Source organism: Odocoileus virginianus, chromosome 6 (assembly GCF_023699985.2).
Source record: "Odocoileus virginianus isolate 20LAN1187 ecotype Illinois chromosome 6, Ovbor_1.2, whole genome shotgun sequence".
NCBI classification, from domain to species: domain Eukaryota; kingdom Metazoa; phylum Chordata; class Mammalia; order Artiodactyla; family Cervidae; genus Odocoileus; species Odocoileus virginianus.
In genome coordinates this window covers 35,799,230-35,821,976 of record NC_069679.1, presented here as the reverse complement: position 1 = coordinate 35,821,976, position 22,747 = coordinate 35,799,230, and the positions used below count along the sequence as shown (strand labels likewise).

The 22,747-nt window shown below is 45.4% G+C and overlaps 2 protein-coding genes across 3 annotated transcripts in view; one reads left to right on the top strand and one right to left on the bottom strand.

Moving 5' to 3' along the window:
- Nucleotides 1–9,402, top strand: part of APH1B (aph-1 homolog B, gamma-secretase subunit) — an 81,087-nt gene extending 71,685 nt beyond the window's left edge. Inside the window, exon 7 of the mRNA XM_020901529.2 lies at nucleotides 3,284–9,402. The gene's annotated coding sequence lies outside the window, so the exon portion shown is untranslated. The remainder of the gene's footprint in view (nucleotides 1–3,283) is intronic.
- The window catches only part of CA12 (carbonic anhydrase 12), a 61,836-nt gene that overhangs the window by 20,210 nt on the left and 18,879 nt on the right, over nucleotides 1–22,747 (bottom strand). For both annotated transcript variants that reach the window (XM_020901526.2, XM_020901527.2), the window contains exon 3: nucleotides 521–700. In XM_020901526.2, coding sequence (XP_020757185.2) covers nucleotides 521–700 — 180 coding nt within the window. The remainder of the gene's footprint in view (nucleotides 1–520; nucleotides 701–22,747) is intronic.

Sequence of the window (22,747 nt, the reverse complement as noted above, 5' to 3'; positions counted from 1 at the left end):
TGAAGCTTCTCTCTATTCTGAATCTTAACATACAGAATCTCTAGTCTTTACAGTACCTGTCAATATGCCCATTTTCCAGATGAAACCTCAAGAGTTTAAAATTCTTATCCAGAGTCTCGTGACTTATAAGTAGTCAAGCCAGGATTCAAACTCAGATTGGTGTGACTCCTGGGCGAGCCCCCCAGTGAACTGTGTGACCTCGAGTAATGCATGATGCCCCAGAATTCACTCTCATACCATATCAGTAGGTCAAGGGGCTCAAGCCTTTCCCTACCCCCTCATCCCACCCCAAGAGATGTGCTCCTTCTAAGAGGTGTTTCCTCAGCAGAACCACCTGAGCCCAGGGCCTGTAGTGTCTCCTGCAGAGAGTGGCCCAAGGATCCCTCAAGGGCTGCCCTCTGCTCTCCTTCCTGGGTGCCTCATCAGAATGCACCCCCCGCCACCACCCAGCAGACTCAGCAGGCCAGGGAGCCAAGGGAAGCTCAGCCAGCACTGCAGGTCTCCGGGGTCACTCCCTCACCTGAGTGGCCATTGTTGGTGAGGACAAATTGCGGACTGGCAGACTGGTTGTAGCCTTGGAAGGCCAGGGGCCTGAGGCTGGCATTGTAGCGCAGGATGTCATCGTGCAGGTCTATCGGGGACTGCAGCAGGCCCCCACAGGAAGGGTAGGTCTTGGACCAGCTCTTCTCCCCGTCAGGACCTGGAAGGGGAGGTTCACGCCCATGACTTAATCAGTTTTCCACTAGAGTTTTTTCCTCACCTTCTAATTCTGTGTGCAGTACAGTTATTCCTTTTCTATTCCTAATCCCCAGAGATATGCTCTTCAGGGTCCAGGGACCCCAGCCTACAGAATCAGGGCATGCAAACACCTCCAGACGGTTTGCTTTCGAAGTAATGTGGGGAGAGAGGGGCCAGAGCAGTCCCATGGCAGGGACTCCAGTTTATTCTGTACATTGTTCATATTTCAACCCGGTGCACGTCCATTCCGCAAGAAGACCTCATGACTCTCAGCAATTTAGCATCTGTATATTGAACACCTACTATAAGCAGAGTTACTCTGGGTCTTGGGGCCACCCATGCTTGCATTCTAGTGGGGAAGATTTTTTTTTTAATGTGTTTTAGAAGCAAAGGAAATTAGTTTTTTCTTATTTTTTTTTTTAAAGTTCAGTTTAAAATCTCTGGCTCTATTCCCTTTGGTACTTTTAAAAATTGATGTATTTGTTGTTGTCATTGTTCAGTCACAGTTGTGTCCAACTCTTTGAGACCCCATGTACTGTAGCCCCCCTTCCCTTTCCTTCACTATCTCCCAGAGTTTGCTCAAACTCATGTCCACTGAGTTGATGATGCCATCCAACTATCTTATCCTCTGTCACCCCCTTCTCCTCCTGCCTTCAGTCTTTCCCAGAATCAGGGTCTTTTCCATTGAGTTGTCTCTTTGCCAATTCAGGTGGCCAAAGTATTGGAGCTTCAGCATCAGTCCTTCCAGTGAATATTCAGGGTTGATTTCCTTTAGGATTGACTGGTTTGATGTATAGTTATTGTACAATATTATATGTTGCAGGTGTACAATATAGTGATTCACAATTTTTAAAGGTTCTATTCCATTTAAAATTATTATAAAATATAGGCTATATAGTCCCCTTGTTGTATAATATCTTTGTACCTTGTCTTATACCTAATAGTTTGTACCCCTTATGCCCCTACCCCTATCTTGCTCTGGTCCCCTCCCCTCTTCTAGCAAGGAAGAATTTATTTAATCCACTGGAAAGTCCCACACTGGAAAAATTGGTGTCTAACTGACTACAACTCCAGGTAGGTCTTTGAGGCTGGTAATCTAGACTATGATCTTCCTGATAGGAAGCCCTTGAGGACATTGATTCTGAATACCCACGTCTAAAGTAAGTAAAAATCCTACAACCTGATAGGGAAACTTGAAAGATAGCAAATAATTATCGCCCAAATCACAGAACTAAATGCAGTGCTTACACTGGGGGAAAGAATGACAATATTACAAACTAATTATTACAATCTAATTGACAAACTAGCAGTGAGGAGGAACAGACTTAAATAAACCCTCCAGGGCTCAGGCTTCTTGCTAACTACCAGGTAGTAGTCCTTCCCCTGGAAATGAAAATAAAAAATCCAATCCCACTGCAGATAAAATTTCTGACTCCCACAGGGAAAAGTCTTTCAAGAATGTCAGGCTATGTTTAAAAGATTATCTCCCATGGTAATTAAATGGATTTTCAAGCTGAAGTTTCTCCAGAAAAGCGAATAACTGGCAGGTCATGGCTCGTTGGAGTGGAACAATTGTGCCCATGGGCTCTCTAGGAGCTGAGAATCAAGGTTTGCCACCTGGAGTTCATTCATCAGTATTTCAGCACAAGGAAAGATGTCCTGAGATGGAGTGGGGGGAAGGAACACCACTACTTCTGGGCACTTTTCCATAGACCACAGCATTGTTTCAAAAGAGAGTGTGTGTGTGTGTGTGTGTGTGTGTGTGTGTGTGCCGCTTCACAGAATCCCCATCCCCTACTACCTTGTTCTTTAACTGCAGAGTAGGGAGAATCAGAAGCAAAACTTGGTGCCCATGTTCATTTAACATGCTATGAGGAGGGACTTCCCTGGTGGTCCAGTGGCTAAGACTCCACACTTCCAATGCAGGAGCCCCCTGTTCGATCCCTGGTCAGGGTGCTAGATCCCACATGCTGCAACTAAGAGTTTTCCACATGCTCCAACTAAAAAAATCCTACATGTCGCAGCTGAGAATTCCAGTGCTGCAAGTAAAGATCCTGTATTCCACAACCAAGACCAGGTGCAGCCAAATAAATAAACAAACAAATATTTAAAATGTTGAAAGAAAACTGTCAATCCCAGAACTCTATAACCAGTGAAAACAAGTATTATCAGATAAAACTAGAGAATCTGTGACCAGCAGAAATACTCTTTAAGAAATGTGAATGAAAGCTCTTTAGGCTTTAAGGGAAATTATCCCAGGAGAAACTGTGAGCTTCGGGAGGCACGGGAGAGCACTGGAAATAGTAAATAAATAGAGGGGGAAAAAGTGTTTTTTTAGATGGTATGAGGAGTTGGCCCTATGTCTGGACACACACAGGAGAATCCTCTAATTCTTCAGGCTGTCAACCTTCAGGTATACCTTTTCAGAAATGGTGGAACTTGAAGGGATTCCAGACTCTCTAGTTCAGCCTCTCACTGGACACCAGTTTTCTCAGCTCTCACATATCATAGTTTCTACTGGACTGTGTTGTTTTTGTTTCCACAGCCTCAAAGCCCTGGACTCAAGGCAACTAAACTACACCAAGATGGCGACTAGGGGAGAGGAAGGCTGGAGGACACCCAGGCAGTCACTCCAGGGAGCAGACCGGAGCAGGGTGGTTACTCAGCTGAGGGCAAAACTGAATTCCTTAGAGACCGCAGGGAACAGAGGTGAAGCCATCAAGAGCTATCCTGCAAACCCTGAGGGTCAGGAGGAGGTGCTGCTACCGGTGGCAAGCCTTCCAGAACGAGGCCGCCAGCCTTGGCTCTGCTCACAGCAGCATATGCGCCTGCGGCCGGGGTGGCAGAAGCTGCCAGACAGGCCTGAAGGGAAGAAACTCAGGAGGTGAAGAAGTGGCAAAGCTGTGCATCCCGTAGCTAAAGGGAACAGAAGAAGAACTGTCTTTTCCCAGAGCAGGGGTTCACCTGAAGGTTTCCTGAAAGAGAGGCCCAGGCCCTCCCATTTCATGTCTATGAACCCACATCGTGATGGGGAGCACGCGCATAACAGGCACTTAGTAAACATAACCCCCAAAGAAGGAAAGCCCCAGAGAACAGAGAGCTCAGGAAGCACATCAGGGGGAAGTTTCCTTTTGTCCTGAGTAATTTTCCTTGGATGTTGGCTATATTAGGTGTTTGGGAGCAGAAAAGACTAAGGATATAAAAGGAAACCAAAGAGACTTCCCTGGTTGGTCCCTCATGGTCCAGTGGTCAAGGCTCTGCCCTCCCAATGCAGGGGGCCCGGGTTCGATCCTTGGTCAGAGAATTAGATCCCACATGTTACAACTAAGGCCCGGCACAGCCAAAGGAATAAATATTTTATAAAAAAAAAAAAGGCAGCAGAATTCATGGTTGAGAAAGAGAATTTCCTAGGAAAGAGAAGTGACTGTATTGGACCCGGAGAGTCCAAAGAACCAGATTCAGCTGCTCCCCCCCGCCCCCCAACTCACCCCCTCAACCGCCACTCCTCCGTGAGTGATCCCAAGCAGGTCACATTCCCTGCCTAAGTCTCCTTCACCCTTTGTACCAATGGGAGGGGTGGACACTATGTTCTGGAAGATCCTTTCTGGCTCCCAAGCTCTGAGATTTACTAAGATTACTGGGACTAAGCACCTTCACCTCTGTATCAGGCCAGTTAGAACTGGTTGGAAAGAACTGCTCACGCCAAGGCAGCTCCTGGGCATGTGACGGGGTGCCTAGTGGGAACCAGCTGTGGAAATGAGGGCACAGGGCACTGCCGTTCCCCAGGCTGGTCCAGTGCTGCCAACCACGGGGTGGGGGTGGGGGGCCGCTCGTCCTGAGTGCCCATCACAGGCCCTTAGGGCAGCAGTCTAGAAAGCCTTTTCTTCTCCTCCTCCTCATTATGGTTGATGGTGATAGTGATGATGATATTAGTAGTTTTGGTCCTTACACCTCTACGACTCTGTGGGGTCCACAAGGCAAGAACTGCCCCATTTTGGAGATGAAAAATTGAGATGAAGCGATTTGCCCAAAGTCAGACTTTGGCTTAGTAACAGAGTTACCTTGCCTGGATCACAGAACTTGTGTTCCTTTTGTTTCAGGGTTTATCTGAGAGATTTTGTCCAGGCCCGTTTCCTCTCCCTCCCGTGATCTCCTTGAAGGCAAAGACCGTGTCTCATTCATCCTTGCCTTGGCCACAGTGCCTGGCACAAAGCAGGCCCTCACATGTTTACTGAGCTGGATTTTCCTGCTAATTTTGTGCTTGCTCCTCTCAGGGAAGTAAGTGCCTATATTAATCCCCCTAGCTTCTCTCTATTCCCCCCACATAATTTTTTTTTTTCCTTATCAAAAATGAAATGAAAAATTTACGCTCCTAGCTTTCTCGTGTACCTGCATGAGGTTTTGCTCTGTTTGAAGCCACTCATTGAAAGATAAATCCAATTGCTGGCCCCTGGCTTGGGAGATGATCTGCCAAGTTTGGGATTTTATTGGAGTTCAAAGGACCCTCTGCCAGCATGTGTTGGCTGTGTCCCCTTCTTACACAGCTAGGGACATTGTCAGAGCAGCCTCCCATCTCTTTGACTTGTAGGTGAGAGAGGTGCCAGGGTGGGGGGGTGCACCAAGGCACCCAGTGTCGGGCATGTTGACAGCGGCTCCTTTCTGCCCCCAGCTGCTGTGTGGGCAGCGTGTGACTTGCTGCTCTAATTCTGCCTTTTCGTCAGCAGCTACATCCTTGGCTGTCATCTTTCAGCTTGTTCTCAGCTGTCACACTCATGCCAATGGCTGTGCTACCGGAAAACCTCTCCCAGGACTGACTCTTCCAAAAGAAGCATTTCTAGCTACCGTCAAAATGTGACTTTTCTCTTGAGTTGTGGCTTTCCCTCTTCCATGGATTAGATTCCTCCCAAGATCGTGATAAAAAGGAGATCATACGGATCTCCCTGTTTGTTTTCCCAACTAAAATCAAGGCATTATTTCTTTCCAGTTCATGAATTTTTCTGTTTGAGGCAAAACAGAAGCGGGCCAAATTTCTGTTTTGAACTGTAACAGGAGATTAACGTGGCACAGCTCAAAGCGCCTCTCATGCTTCTCAGCAAGGTGTTATTGAAGCCCAGAGTAAAGACTTGTTGTTACCCCAAGGACCAGGATGATTTCATGGAAAATGCCAAATGTGTGGAACCGTAAAGAGAGGAGCAAAGTGAGCCCCACATCCCCTGGCTTTGACAGCTAACAATCCTTAGCCAATCTGCCTCCATCTCTACAATACCCACACTTCCCAACCCTGGATGATTTTTGAAACAAATCCGAATATACTTCATCTGTGCATATTTCAGCATGTCTTTAAAATACAAGGGCTCTTGGAACAAAAGCATAAAACCATTACCACACTCAAAGTTAACCGTTCCTTAGTCTTACTAAACCAGGCAGAATTTTAAAAATTTCCAAGTATCTTATATCTTTTTATTTGAAATAGATGATCTTTATCTTTAATAACTGTAATTAAGACTCCTCATTCCTCTTCTCCTAGCTTTAAAAAATTTTATGGAAGTGTAGTTGATTTACATGGTTGTGTTAACAGTGAAGTGATTCATTATATATATACCCATTCTTTTTTATATTCTTTTCCATGATGGTTTAATCCCAGAATATTGACTATAGTTCCTTGTGCTATGCCGCAGGACCTTGTTGTTTTCATATCTTTTATAACGGTTGTTTGTAAAATTCAAGATTCAGATAATGTCCACAGAGTGTAGTTGGTTGATGTGTTACGGCCTAGATCTCAATTTGATGGTGCTAAGCTTTGTCAGAGGACAAATGACCCCACTCTTCCAAGGCTCAAAGGCTCAAAATCTCAGAGCCAGGCCAGTCTGGTCCATCCTTTGCCCTCAGGGTGGGTCATGGAGTCCCAAGTTTCCATCACCACCACCACACCTACCATCCCGGGTTAGGCCCCCTCCCTCAACGTATCACACTGCAAAGGATCCCTGCAGGGTCCCCGCCCCAGCCTTTCCTGTTGGCTGCCAGGCTCCTTTCTTGTTGCAACTGGGTTTAACCAGGTATAGCCCTGCACCCATCCATCCACTCCCTTTCTCCACAGCATGCCCTGCCTTGCTACTGTCCCCCAAAAAACAAAGCAGAACCATAGCTGTTTTTCAGTTTTAGCCTGTCAAGGCCTTCATTAATTTTTTTCTTTTTCTTTTGGCTGTACCACAGGGCATGTGGGATCTTAGTTCTAGGACCAGGGATTGAACCCACATCCCCTGCATTAGAAGGCAAAATCTTAACCATTGGACCATTAGAGAAGTCTCTGTCAAGGCCTTCAAAATCCCCTCATACCTTCCCAAGGTCGACTGCCACAGTCAGGCCAACTGCCCCATCCTCAGAACAACCTTCACAAATGTTGTTATGCTAAAAATCTGCTTAAAATGCCTCCTTTTCTCTCCATCTTTGCAAATCTTGTCCATCTTCAAAAACAAGCTCAAGTCCTGGACAAGCTACTCCAGCACTTTCTTGAATTGTCCTTTAACCATCTCCCCTGTGACTGTTATCATAAACCTGTTCCAGGCTAGAATTCTGCCTTTAAGTTCCAAAGACCTTTGGAAGCCTAGAAGCCAATGTCACATCCCTCCCCTGTGTCTGAGCACATGGTGGCATTTACTAGACACTTAATGAACAGTTTCTTAAGCTTATTTCAGAAATCTAGCCATAAAGGGACAGGAGAAGGGCATGTGTGAAGGAAGATGAGGGTGACAAGGGTGACGAGAAGCATTTTTGTTTTTTAATGGAGAGACTTCCGCACACTTCCATGCAGAAGGAAAAGGAAGCAGATAAGGAAGGATGGTTCCAGAAGAAAGTCATGGAGTGTGGCCCTGAAAAGACAGCAAGGGAGGGGAGGGCCTGGAGGCAGAGGTAGAAATTACCTCTGGGCTAAAGGAGGCATGCAGTAAGTGTTTGCTGAATAGATCAGACCATTACACTGAAGCCTTCCTAGAAGGGAAGCCCATAGACTGACAAACACAGCCAGAAATCCTAGAGCTCACAGGCCTGCAGGGGTGATCAGAGAGAAGACTGACTGTGGGATGACAGGCAGTCTCACTTTCTCACATTCTGAGATGCATGCAGCCCCAGTACATCCATGAGCCTAAAAGAGTCAATGTGGTTTTTTAAAGAGAACTTGTCTTGTTTTAAAATTTAAGCAACAAAATTTTAAAGCAGGTACAAAAGTAAAGAGCACAGTAGAATGGCCCCATGTACCCATCTATTCGTGACAGGTTTAGCGTTACCCATGCCCCTACCTCATCCATTTCCCTCGACCGGATTACTTTGAAGAAAATCTGTGGATGCTTATATACAACTAAAGGTAAGAACTCTCTAAAAATAACCTCATATCATCTTCACATCTAAAAACTGTTAACAGTGATTTCTTAATGTCATCAAATATCCAGTGCATGTTCAATTGCCCCAGTTGTCTCATAATTTCTTTCCTATTTTTAAATATAGTTGATATACAGTGTTTCAGGTATACAGCAAAGTAATTCAGTTATATACATATATATATTTATATAAGAATATATATTCTTTTTCAGATTATTTTCCATGATAGGTTATTATGAGATATTGAATATGCTAAAGTCTCATATATTTATGAAACAGTTTGTTTGAATCATGGTCCAAATAAGGTCTATGTATCATGACTGGTTAATATGTCCCATAGGTTTCTTTTTATCTACAGGTCCTCCTTTTATTTCTCTCCAACATGGGTGTATTTACTCATACTTATGTACATACAGACTCACTACTGCTTTGGGCAAATAACAATCTATGCAAGTAAATGAAGGACAATTTTAGTATTTTATAATGTTTGCAGACATGGTATAGGGGTAAGTAAAACACTTAATGGGGTTGAGTAATTTCTACATTTACTAAATATACTACATATGTGACAGCATATATTATAATTAAAAAAAAGCATATATAGCTCTGTAGAAACCAGAACCATGTAACTACTGGTACAGTTTGATTGCTGTTTCTTACTGATTATTCTTTCTCACTGACTGCATCCTATGTGCTTAAGAATAACAAAATTTAATGAAGATAAATATTGCTGTAACTTGGACTATATCTGACAAGTCTGGACCAAAAAAAAAAAATGCATTCACTATTATTTTATTTTGATATTTGTCCTTTGGGGCCTTTCTAAGTCTGTCCCTCAGACCTACCTGGCGCCCCTGACATTGGTATAGTAACAAGGGTGTGGTGGTAGCCACAACAGACCCTTCAGTGTCTGTGTGAATGCCTGGGCAGCTGGTCCTGACCACTGTCTCCAGGGCCTGTCTCTTTGGACTGACTACCAAAACACAGCCAGATCAAAACTTGCCCCCACAGATTAAACTATAGTGACGGTCTTACACATTGTAGATGTTGACACACCTTTTTTGTTTTTTAAACCAACAGTCAAAATTTTAGTACAATAAAAGCTTTTGATCAGTCCACAAGGTTTGTTTTTTAAGATCTGACTGGTAAAAATGCCCCTAGTCTGGGCATGTATATTTATTGAAAATGGTCATAGATTGTGTATCAAATTTGAATACACACTTAACTAAATAGATACTTTCAGTTTAAGAATGAGTATTCCAATGTTGAATAAAGGAGAAAATCACTAAATACCCTCCTTGGAGTGCTATTTAATTTTGAAGTTCATTCATTTCTTCAACAAACATTCCTACTATGGGCCAGGCATTGTATTTAGTATGGAAGATACAATGGAGAACATGACAGATCTGGTCTCTGTACTCATGGAACTTAACATAATAGAGACTTCCCTGGTGGTCCAGTGGTTAAGAATCTGCCTTCCGATACAGAGGGTGCAGGTTCAATCCCGGGTTGGGCAACCAAGATCACATATGCCATTCAGCAACCATGCCCATGAGCCTCAACTACTGAGCCCATGCTCTGGAGACCATGAGCCACGACCAAGACCCAACCCAACCAAAGATAAATAAATGTTAAAGAAAGAAGAAAAGACTGATAATAAATTACAAATAAGCAAACCAATGTACATGAGTAAGATAATTCCAGTCTGAAATCAATGCTATGAAGGAAATAAGCAAGGGCTGATGGAGAAAAATGGAGGGACTACAATGGACCAAGTGGTACAGGCAGGCTTCTCAGAAGAGGTGCCATTAATGTTGAGACTTTAAGGATGGGACTGAACCCATGGTGAGTGAGACCTGAGGAATGGCATTCCAAAGGGCAGGCACAGAGCATTCAGAGGCCCTGCTGCAGCAGAGAGCTTATATATTTTTTGTGTATGTGATATAAAGACTCAGAAAGAATCTAGGGTTCATCTGGCTTCCTCTTGGCTAGGCTGGCCATTGCCCTGTGACAAGGCTGAGTGGGTGTCATTCGGCACCTGCTCAGGTACACTCCTTTCAGGGAGCTGGGACTTACCTTTCTCCAGGGGTCATCCATCCTCTGTGGCCCTGTGGCTGGAGCCACAGAAAACACAGCTAAGCCACGGGACCCCATTCAGAAGAGAAGGCAGCCTCTGTATCCTCTCTGCTGCTGCTGCTGCTGCTAAGTCACTTCAGTCGTGTCTGACTCTGTGCGACCCCATAGATGGCAGCCCACGAGGCTCTGCAGTCCCAGGGATTCCAGGCAAGAACACTGGAGTGGGTTGCCATTTCCTTCTCCAATGCGTGAAAGTGAAGTCGCTCAGTCGTGTCCGACTCTTAGCGACCCATGGACTGCAGCCTACCAGGCTCCTCCATCCACGAGATTTTCCAGGCAAGAGTACTGGAGTCGGGTGCCTTCTCTGCTGTATCCTCTCTAAACCCATCTTAATGTCACATATTATGGTACTTCCCTGGTGATCCAGTGGCTAAGACTCCATGCTCCCAGTGCAGGGGACCGGGGTTCGATCCCTGGTCAGGGAACTAGATCCCACGTGCCACAACTAAAGAGTTTGTATGCCACAAGTAAAGACCTGGTGCAAATAAATAAATATTTTTTTAAAATACTACACATTCTCAGGATGTTGTTAGGATATAGAAGTCACATTAAAATTTTTTTTAAATTTTTATTATTTATTTTTGGCTGCATTGGGTCTTTGTTGCTGTGTGCAGACTTTCTCTAGTTGCAGCGAGCAGGGATTCCTGTCTAGTTAGGGTGCTCCGCTTCTCATTGCAGTGCCTTCTCTTGTTGTGGAGCACAGGCTCTGGGATACAGGCTTCAGTAGCTGTGGCACACGGACTTTGTTGCTCCAAGGCATGTGGGATCTTCCTGGACCAGGGATCAAACCCATGTCCCCTGCATTGACAGGTGGATTCTAAACCACTGGATCATCGGGGAAATCCTAAAAATATGTTTAATATATATTTTATAGCTCCTGCAGTTCACTTCTGGAGTTGATTAAAAGATATATGGCTTCTCATACAAGTCAGGGAGCTGAACTGTTCAGTAGTATGGGGTTCCCACAGTATCTGCCCTGGCTGGATTCTTGTCCCTACTAGCAGAAAGCCACGCTATACTGACTCACTATCTGTTTTCCTGCCAGTCGAGTGGAGAGGCATAGCCATAAAGCCCTATATCCCGCCCCAAAGGAAAGACTGCTAGAGGGGTGGGTTAATGATTAACCGGCGATGTCTTATGATTTTATTATAAACAGAGGTCAAGGAGCTAAACTGGTGTTGAAGCTTTTTCTTTGTTAATGTTAGAATTGAAGCGGAGCAAGGGCTGGAGGATCAGGGTTACTTATTATTTACAAAACTTTAAGCTGGACAGCCATAGCAGGCCCATTCTGCTTCCTTGGTTTTTAATTGTAGATCAATAAGAAAGATTATTCTTATTTCAATAGAAATAAAGTTTTCTAAGGATGCTCTAATCCATACTTTATATCAAACTTTTCCTTTTATTATTTCAATTTTTTGGGGGGGTCACTTTGAGAGGGAAGGGACTGGGACGGGGTAAAGTCCTCCCAAGCCACTCTTTGGCAGCCTTTCTGGTTTAGCCGTGGCAGTGGGGCCAGTGGTGCAGGCTGGAAGGTGAACAAAGGTGAGCTGCAAGACTGGGGCCGTCAACTCAGCTCTCTGAAGTCCTTCCCCCACACCTTGCCATATTTAGAGGGCCCCTCCTCCATTAATCCCTTCCCAGTATTCCTAGGGGAGAGGGGAGGTATGGATATAGCTAGGAGGAGACTTTGCAGTCATTTACCTTTGGCTTCCAGGCATTTGTCAGGTTCTCTCTGGAAGGAAGGCTTTTATAGGGAGGAGGGTGGGGTTTCCTAGCTGTCAAAGATAGATGGTGCCAGCTATTTGCTTTTGCTCCTGTCTCTGGCACCCTTTTAGGTTCTGTTGCCTTAGTGTTCAGTGTGGTGAAGCTCTGCCTACTTCTCAGGACTCCTCTGAACCTGCTTTCCACCCCCTCTTTATTGCAGCAATGCTGAGACACACCCAGCTGCATCTCATCTCCCTGAAACACCCTCTCCTGCCCCTCTCACTCCCCAAAGGCAGGACCAAGTGTCTCCCTGTCCTGGTGCTCCCATGGAGCCTTTACATTTGTCTTTCCTAGAGGCACCTACACCTACCAACCCCAGTAGACCAGTGGTTCTCAAAGTACAGTCCCTGGACAAGCATCACCACCATCATCACCTAGGAATCTGTTAGAAACCTTGGGCCCACCGCAGACGCCCTGACCCAGACACACGGGGGGTGGCGCCTGGCATCTGTCACTGAACAAGCCCAGTGGGTGATTCTGGTGCTCACTGATGGGAACCCCCGTGCTGGGCTCTCAGCTCATCCCATTCATTGCAGTATCCCTGACTCTTCCCTCTGAGCCCACACATCAAAGTGGTTCTGGAACAAAAACCACTAATAAGTTAGCCAAGTTGCTGAGGTGGTAACAGCTTAACCCCAGCTCAGTACTTGTTATTCTCTTTGATCTTCTTTGACTGGTTCACAAAGGAATTTTTGTCACTATAACCCCATGCTCAGTACTTGTTATTCTCTTTTATGTTCTTTGACTGGTTCACAAAGGAATTTTTGTCACTATAAACGTGCTAAGTCCCCAGTAGAGGTGAAAAATATTCTTTCTCCATGCTCAGGCAGGGACCATCTCTGACTAGTAAGAACTGCACACACCATCTTTTTAATGCACTGTTATATGTGTCATTATGGAAACATAATTATGGTGTTTAAAGTCATTTTTATTCAATGTTGAGCCATTAGGAACATAACTTTTCTAAATTTGTTTTCATGGCTCATTTCATGTCTTTAATCTTGCATGTGTGTGTGTGTTAAAATATACATAACATTTATCATTTTAAAGTGAATCTAGTGGTATTAACTACATTTACACTGTTGTGAAGTCATCATCACTAACCCTTCCCAGAACTTTTCCCATCATCCCAAATGCATATTCCTGGTGGTACATGGCTGTGGAAAATAGTTTGGTGATTCCTTAAAAAGTTAAACACAATTATTATAATACCTAGCAATTCTGTTGTTATTTAGTCACTAAGGTATGTCCAACTCGTTTGCGACTTCATGGATGGTAGCCTGCCAGGCTCCTCTGTCCATAGAATTTTATAAGCAATACTGGAGTGGGTTGCTATTTCCTTCTCCAGGGGATCTTCTCAACCCAGGAATCGAACCCCTGTCTCCTGCATTGCAAGTGGATTCTTTACCGTTGAGCCACTTGGGAAGCCAAGGTATGTAATGAAAGGAATTGAAAGCAGGAACTCAAACAGATACTTGTACACTAATATTCATAGCAGAGTTATTTGTAATAGCCAAAAGGTGGAAATAACCCAAGTGCCCATCAAAAAATGAAGGGGTAAATAAAATGTGGTATATACATACAATGGAGTACTGTTCAATCATAAAAAAGGCTCATCTTGTTTTAATGTACAACTTCTTTCCCAAGAATCTAACTCACTAGATGGGTTAGATGTTTGAGGCGAGCTGAGGTAGGTTTCTACACTTCCAAAGCATCTGTCACAAAGCAAGCTTATGATAGATGCTCAGTTAACAGTCAATGGTGGAGGAAAACTCTTTATCTTGGTCTAGATGCAGAAGAGTTGGTGTCGGATGTTGGTGTATATCAGACTCCCCTGGAGGGTTTTGTTAAAATACAGATTTCTTACTAAAACAGAGATGGCTAAAACACTCTCATAGTTTCTGATTCAGAAGGGTTTGGGTGCAGTCCCCAAATGTGTGTTTCTAACCAATTCCCAGATGATGCTGATGCTGCTAGTCTGGGGACCACACTTTGAGAAGCACTGGTCTAGTCTAACTCAGTATTTCTGAACTCTAACTGTGCACTGGAATCTCCAAGGCCTTCTCAGTTTACCCCCAGCCTCTGAGACTTGGTTTAATTGGTCTTGAGTGGAGTCTAGGTACAGGAGGCTTTAAAAAGCTTCTCAGGTGATTCTGCTCAGGTATGCAGCCATAGTTAAGAAGCACTGGTGGAAAGCCCTCATTATTTCGATGGTGTTGGGGTTGGAGCCAGAGCTTTTTATTCTGCAGTGTCAAGGTAAGCTTTTTTTTTTAATTAATTTTTTATTGTGGTAAAATGTATATAACATAGCCAGGCTTCCCGGGTGGCACTAGTGGTAAAGAACTCGCCTGCCAATGCAGGAGACCCAAGAAATATGGGTTCAATCCCTCGGTTGGGAAGATCCCCTAGAGTAGGAAATGGCAACCCACTCTAGTATTCTTGCCTGGAAAAATTCCACGGACAGAGGAGCCTGGCGGGCCACAGTGCATGGGGTCGCACAGAGTCGGACACGACTGAGCACACGGGCACACGCACATATAACATACATTTACCGTGAATGATATTTAGTATATCCACAGTGTTGCACAGCCATCACTACTGTTTAGTTCCAGGACATTTTCTTCACCCCGAAGGAAACCCCATATTCTCTAAGCAGTCATTTCTCATTTTCTCTCTGCCCCTCCCCCACCCCCAGCCCTGGGCAACAGCTAATCTACTTTCTGTCTCTATGGATTTACCTCTTCTGGTTGTCTGGCTTCTTCCACATACTATAATGTTTTCAAGGTTCATTCATAATCTACTTCACTCCTTTTTATGGCTGAAGACTATCCCATTGTATGAATATATCAAGCTTGTTTCTCCTTTCATAGCGCTGCTCTTCATTGTAGTTTAAATATCTGACTCTGGTTAACTTGCTCTTGTCTACTGTAAAATAATCACTGACTGAAATGAAGCATTGGTGCTCCTCCTGTCTGGGTTTTAGAACATAAACTGTGAACAGAGTTCACATGAAACAAAGGTGGAGGTCTTACAACCTGGTTTCCTGGAAGCGAGGGTCTGGGGGCCAGGGAGGCTGTTACTTGTAAATAACTTCTGAATGAAGAGGGAGCACTTTGAACATTTGTGATAATAAAGGTATGTTCTATACAAGGTGATGAAGCAGTGTTCCCCAGCACCAAAAGGAAGCTGATGGGAGAGCAAATAATGTGAGCTGGGGCTGCCTTAATGACAGGCTCCTTCCTTGGCAGAGAGGCTGGAATACGTCACAGGTGCCTCTTCTGGTATCCGTTTACTAGGACGAGGACCTCCCCTTTCCTCCTGCTCTGGTGCCTCGCTGCCTCTCTCACTTATTTACGGCTGCACTGGGTCTTTGTTACTGCGCACAGCCATTTCTCTAGCCTTGGGCTTTTCTCTAGTTGTGGCGAGCGGGGGCTATTTTCTAGTTACAGTACATGGGCTTCTCGCTGCAGTGGGTTTTCTTGTGGAGCACAGGCTCTAGGCATATGGGTGTCAGTAGCTGCGGTGCATGGGCTTAGTTGCTCTGTAGCATCTTCCTGGATTAGGGATTGAACATGCATCCCCTGCATTGGCAGCTGGATTCTTTGTCACTGAAGTAGGTGGGCACCCCCAAGAAGTGCCCCCCAATCTCCTTTTTTTAAATATTTATTTGGTTGCACCGGGTGTCAGTTGCAGCGCTCAGGATCCGTGATCTTCCTGGTAGCATGTAGCATTTTTAGTTGCAGTATGTGGGATCTGATTCCCTGACCAGGAATTGAACCCAGGCCCCCTGCATTGGGAGCACAGAGTCTTAGCCACTGGCCCATCAGGGAAGTCCGCCTCACCACCTCTTTGCAGCCAAGCATCGTACTAGAATTGTCTACACTGCTGACTTCTGCACCTCCACTCCCCACTGAGATCTCACAGCCCCAGGACTCTGACTTCCAGGCCCACCTCCCACTGGATTCAAGTGGACTCTTCAGCCCTCATTTTTCTTGTAGCCCTTGGCCCTGGTGATCCCACTCATTTCTGAACCTCTCCTCTCTGGGTTTGGGGGATACTGTTTGTCTGAGCTGTTTTCCCATTTCTTCTGCCCCTTTGCAGCTCTCAGTAGGCATCTGCCTTTCATGTCAGCTGTCTCATGGTTTTTGTCTTTGGCTCTTTCTCTCTCATTCACATTCCCCTGGGGTAATCCTGTCCCCTCCCATGACTTCAGCACAACCTCGGCCCTGCCGGGGGTTTCCTCCTGAGCTCCAGAGCCATCACTTATGGGACACCTCCTTAAGATGTCCCATGGCCTCCTGAAATCAGACATGACTGGAGTGGGGAGGCAGACAGACAAACAATTTGAAAAATAACCAAACCTGCCATCTTTCCCTCTCTCACCTTCCTCTCCCCAAAACCACCTCTACCTTCTTCAAGGTCCTCTATCTCAGCTAACATTGCCACCCACCCGCCAAAAGCCAGGAGTCACAGTCTACGCCTTCCTCTGGCCCCCATTTTCAAGCATAGGGAGGTGACAGTTTTCCTCCCTTAGCAGTCTTTTTTTTTTTTTAGAACAATATTTTGTCTTTATTTTTAAGCTTTTAAAAAAATTGAAATATAGTTGATTTACAATGTTGTGTTAGATTCACAGCAAAGTGATTCAGTTATTTATATATATATATATATATATAGACACATACACACTATATATATACATATATATATTCTTTTTCAGGTTCTTTTCCATTATAGGTTATTACAAGATATTGAATAGAGTTCCCTGTGCTATATAGTAGGTCCTTTTTATTTTATATATAGTAGTGTGTATCTGGAAAAGGCAATGGCACCCCACTCCAGTACTCTTGCCTGGGAAATCCCATGGACAGAGGAGCCTGATAGGTTACAGTCCATGGGGTTGCAAAGAGTCAGACACGACTGAGCGACTTTCACTTTTCACTTTCATGCACTGGAGAAGGAAATGGCAACCCACTCCAGTGTTCTTGCCTGGAGCATCCCAGGGACAGAGGAGCCTGGTGGACTGCCGTCTATGGGGTCGCACGGAGCCGGACACGACTGACGCGATCTAGCAGGAATAGCAGCAGCAGTGTGTATCTGTTCATCCCAAACTCCTCTAATTTATACCTCCTCCCTTTCCCCTTTGGTAACCATAGGTTTGTTTTCTATGTCTCTATTTCTGTTTTGTAAGCTCATTTGTATCATCTTTTTAGATTCCATGTATGTATATAAGTGATATCATATGATATTTGTCTTTCACTGACTTCACTTAGTATGATAATCTCTAGGTCCATTCATATTGCTGCAAATGACTTTATTTCATTTTTTTATGGCTAATATTCCATTGTCTATGTATGTATACATATGTATGTGTGTGGGCATATATATGTATATTATATATGTGTGTGTGTGTATATATATAAGCACATCACTTCTGTACTCTTTGTGCCAAAATGGACAACCTGAATCTTATAAGAAACCGTCAGACAAACGCAAATGGAAGGACATTCTGCATGATATCTGGTCTATACGCTTCAGAAATGTCAAGGGCATGAAAGTCCTAAAAAAAAACCACAAATAAATGCAAAGGATTATCGCAATTGACTCCCAATTCAGAAAAAAATGCTGTCAAGCATTGGTTTGCTGTCAAGGTCCCGAATTGAGTTTCTTTTAAACTTGGCCTTCATCTGCCCCCACTGTATATCCTACTCAGACGCATAGCTCCAAATCTATAGGCCTCACTGGCCTTGTTTCTCCAGCCCTCCACTCCCCAAGCTAGATCCAGATCCAGACATCTCTTTGCTGAAAGTTCTTCAGTGGCTCCCCGAGCCTTCAGGCTTAACCCCAAGGTCTGGAGTGCAGCCCCAAATCCCTTGGTGATCTCCACGCCCCCACCGCAGCCTTTGCTTCTCCCACACTACCATGTGTCCAAAAAGTGGGGGTGGGACCTAAGACTTCACCCAGACTCACAAGTTAGCCTGCCACAGTTTCACAGATGCTGCTGAAGACACGAGACTCCTGAGTCGAAGCACAGTTTAATACTCACAGGGCCGGCAGAGTGACATTTGCACCTGTTTCCTAAGCTCAGATCCACAGGGTGATGTAATGAGGGCCTTGTGACACTTGGCTTGCTTCACATGATGAGTGTCCCTCCCAGCTTAAGAAACTCCCATGTTTAGAGGAGGCAGTGAGCAAGCTTGCCCAACATTCACCTCTGAGAGAGACGATATTTTCCTGGGCAGCCAACCAGTCTGCTTTCTGCCCTGGAAGGAGACACTGTCTCGATCTTACAGATGATTTTCTACATAAACGTCTTTGAAAAGATAATCCGGAACAAAAGGTGTCAGAGCCTCTGCTCCCAGGGGGAACATTCTCCCCATACCACCAGCCCAGCACGCTGCCATCCTGAGTCTCTGCAACCCACACTCTTGTCTGGCTTGGGAGCTCTGTTGCCTGAAGTGGAATGCCATCCTCACGCTCCTGCTCCTTGTCCTGCTCATTCCTTTGTCTTTCAAGAATCAGCTCCTCAGGCAAGCCTGACAGCCACATCACCACCCCCCAAATGCAGGAATTCTGCCTCACCTTTGTGTCCCCAGGGCCAGTGTACACTATCGGAGGACTTAATCTGCACTGTTGTGACCTGTTTACAAGTCTGCTCTCCCAACTCTCAGTGCATGAAAGGCATGGCTGTGTCCTGCTTGTGTCTGATCCCCAGTGACCAGCCCACAAAGGGCATCATTAGGATCAGTAAAAGAATGAGTGAGTCAGTGAATAGCCTGTTATTTTACAGCCTCTGGCAGTTTCTTGTTACTTGGAGGAGCAGGATATAAAATGGATGAAGCTGGAAAATCTGCATGTTGTAAGGGGCAGGGCCAGCAGGGAGTACATAAGCATTTTCTATGATCTGGGAGAGGGACCAGAAATCTGTCGTTGGGGAGACCCTCCCTGTGTTATGGGACAGGGCGCTTGGCCAAGCCCTCTTATGGACCCAGGCTTGAGGCGGGTAACTATCCAGTGATGCTGTGAAATGCAGCTCCATCTGTAACAGTGCCATTGCTGGTGCTTCAGGCCAAGATGCTAAGCCTTCTGTCTAGCCATCCAGTGATATACATGGGATGCGTCTTGAACAGGTCTGTGCCCTTGCAAAAAACACTTTTTCTAGGGATTTAGCTATCCTGGACTGGAATGTTGGTGCCTCACCTGTGATGTTACTACAGACTAAGCCAGTGGTTCTCAGCAGGAGCGATTTTGTCCCCTCGGGATATTTGGTGGCATCTGGAGACATTTTTGGTGTCATCACAGGGGGGAATGCAGCTGGCAACCAGTGGGTACATGTAGGCCAGAGATGCTGCTAAATACTGTACAGTGCAGGGATGGCCCCCTGCAAAGAAATCTGCTGCCCCCAATGCTTCAGTGCAGAGGCTGAGAAGCCCTGGACTATTGTGATGGCCCTGCCTGGACCACACAGATCACACATTGCAGAGGAGGTTTTTCTAAACAGAATGAAGCACTCTGGCTGTCAGTCATCCTGGGGCCTGGCCTCTGGAAAGAGGAAACACAGGAGTCCAGGCCAGAAGGGCAGGACTGGCGCCCACGACTGATGGTAGGCGATCCCAGGGTCAGGGATCGTGGTTGCCCTCGGGGAGCACCAATGACAGACACACCCATTTTAGGTTTTTCTTTGAGGCTCTTTGTGTTGCCCCAGGACCTCAGTCAAACTCTGTTAAACCCCAAGGCCTAGAGAGTTTTTTTTTTTTAAGTGATCATGTAATGATTACTTTCTACATGCCAGACATCATTATGCATCAGAGGTGGGTTAACATTTCCTACTAAAGGCCAGAGAGCAGATATTTTAGATTTTGTGAGCTATATATATGGTCTCTCTCATTACTACACAACTCTGTTGTTTAAAAAAAAAAAAAGCAGCCATGAAGAATATGCAAACAGGTGAATGGTGAATGTAGCTGTGTTCCAAGAAAATTTTATTTACAAAACAAATGGTGAACTGGATTTAGTCCATGGGCCATAGTCCACCAACCACTGTTCTGCATGCTTAGCAAGTGTTAATTATTTAAGTGTATAACAAGCCTAGGACAGAGGCAGTAAGCTCTCATTTAGCAGATGTGGTGACTGAGACCCAAATCAGTTCCAGTAACCAGCCAGGCTGCCGCTGACCCTGACCCTCATGTTCTCCCCCACAGTAGCCTTTGGAGGGTCCGGAGCCTGGGCAATGGGTGGCGGTTATCAGGTGGTGAGAGAGGACCAGCAGATAAGCCCTGGCAATGGTCCAGAGCTAAAGGGGAGAAACAGCAGTGCAGGGATTTGTGACCTGGTCAACATTCCTGGGGGTGTCTAGAAATAACAAAAAGAGAGGATCTGATAAAAGACGTGAGCTTTCTGCAGCTCCCCAGGGTGGAACCTGACCTAAGTGAAGGCTCACTGGCCCCTCAGTGTTGACCAGCTATGAGACCATTCTTCACCTACCAGCTTTCACAAAGAGGAAGTCCTTTCTGATATCTAACCTGCAGCACTCTTGCTGTTATTTAAAGCTGCTCTGTCAGTTTTCAAACTTGCCGTTTGATGGTTCTTCTCACACCTAAAGATCTTCATCCAGGCTACTTCTGTCTCCCTTCCAGTTGAGTTCAGTCACTTGGTCGTGTCTGACTCTTTGCGACCCTATGGACTGCAGCACACCAGGCCTCCCTATCCATCACCAACTCCCAGAGTTTACTCAGACTCGTGTCCATTGAGTCGGTGATGCCATCCAACCATTTCATCCTCTGTCGTCCCCTTCTCCTCCTGCCTTCAACCTTTCCCAGCATCAGGGTCTTTTCCAATTAATCAGTTCTTTGTATCAGGTGGCCAAAGTACTGGAGTTTCAGCTTCAGCATCAGTCCTTCCAATGAACACCCAGGACTGATCTCCTTTAGGATGGACTGGTTGGATCTCCTTGCAGTCCAAGGGACTCTCAAGAGTCTTCTCCAACACCACAGTTCAAAAGCATCATTCTTCGGCACTCAGCTTTCTTGATAGTCCAACTCTCACATCCATACATGACCACTGGAAAAACCATAGCTTTGACTAGACGGACCTTTGTTGGCAAAGTAATGTCTCTGCTTTTTAATATACTGTCTAGGTTGGTCATAACTTTCCTTCCAAGGAGTAAGCATCTTTTAATTTCATGGCTGCAATCACCATCTGCAGTGATTTTGGAGCCCAAAAACAGTCTGTCAGAATCTCCCTTCCAGAGCAGTGTGAAATGCAGTAGGAAGGTCAAGGGCTTTGGAGCCATTGTTTAAGCTGTCAATCACAGCTCCACCAACCTACTGGTTGTGTGACCTTGAATACAACTCTTAGATTCCCTGAGCTTCGCTTACAGAAGGAATGCAGTAACAGCCACCAAGCAGGACCCCAGAGCTGCTGGGAGGAATAAATATGGCAACTTAAGATCAGTGTCTGTTTGTGATGGACTCCCAAGACATGCTGGCTCCCAGGCCCTTCTGAATGGAATAGTCTCAAGTCTTTTTTTTTTTTTTTTTTAACCTTAAGGGCTGTTTCCAACCTTTTAAATCAAGTTCACCCTTTCACCTCACCGGAAAACAAATCTAGGGCTCCCTGCATGTCTCCTTTTACTTCTAATGAGATATGTATGGAGATGTGGCATTTCATTTCAGACGGTTTCACCTCTGAAATCCTACCATCCCAGATCAAGTGCCACCTTCTCCCTGGTGCCTTCCCTGACACCCAGAGCCAAAAGCAAAGAGAGAAACAAACCATTCTTTGCTCATTCACTCAACAAGTATATCTCCAGCTCCTCTCCTGGACTGGGCTCTATGCCTCTGCCCAAGCAGCCTGCTGGGGGAGGGTGTCACTCCCCACACACCGTGCTGATGTCCTTCTAGATAACTCCTTGAGACAAGAAAGGGCTCCTTCTCACCCCGTACCCCTTGAACACTGCCTTGCTTGCAGCAGGTTCATGCTCAAACACCACCATGGAGGAAAACATTCTCCAGTGATAACCTGGCACGTTAGCCTTAGCTGGAGAGTAGGCACGTGGTCGTTAACCCAAAAGGTACCTATGCTTATCAGGGCAATTAAGTGAAGGGACAACATTAAATTCCTGCAGTTCTCAATGTTTTCCCCATAATGGGTTTTCTGACCAGGCATCTTTGCACACACAGTCTTCCCGACAGACCTTCTGTGCTCGGTTTTACTCAGTAATGGGGTCTTTCCTACTCCAGCCTTGCTGATGGCATTACACCAAGAGATTCATCAAGAGCTGGTTTGGGGGAAAATGGATACATGTATATGTAGGACTGGGTCTCTGAGTCCCTCCGCTGTTCACCTGAAACTGTCACACATTGTTAATTGGTTATACCCCAATACAAAATAAAAGGTTAAAAAAAAGCCTAGCAGCTTGGGATGGGGCAGTAGGAGAGAGGCTCAACAGGGAGGGGACATATGTGTACATTTAGCTGATTCACTTTGCTATGCAGCAGAAACTAACACAACATTGTAAAGCATCCAATTAAAAAAAGAGAGAGAGCTGGGAGGCTCTTGGGAAATTGCCAGAAAGAAGCACCCAGGGGCAAGGGGCAGGCTGTAAGATCTCACCCCAGCACCACTATGAGCAATGAGATGTCCACACACGTTCCGGTAGCTCAGAAACCAGCAGGGAGCCTCACTCCAGGTTTGGGGTGCAGGAGATGGAGGTTGAGTGTGGGGTAAGGACACATCT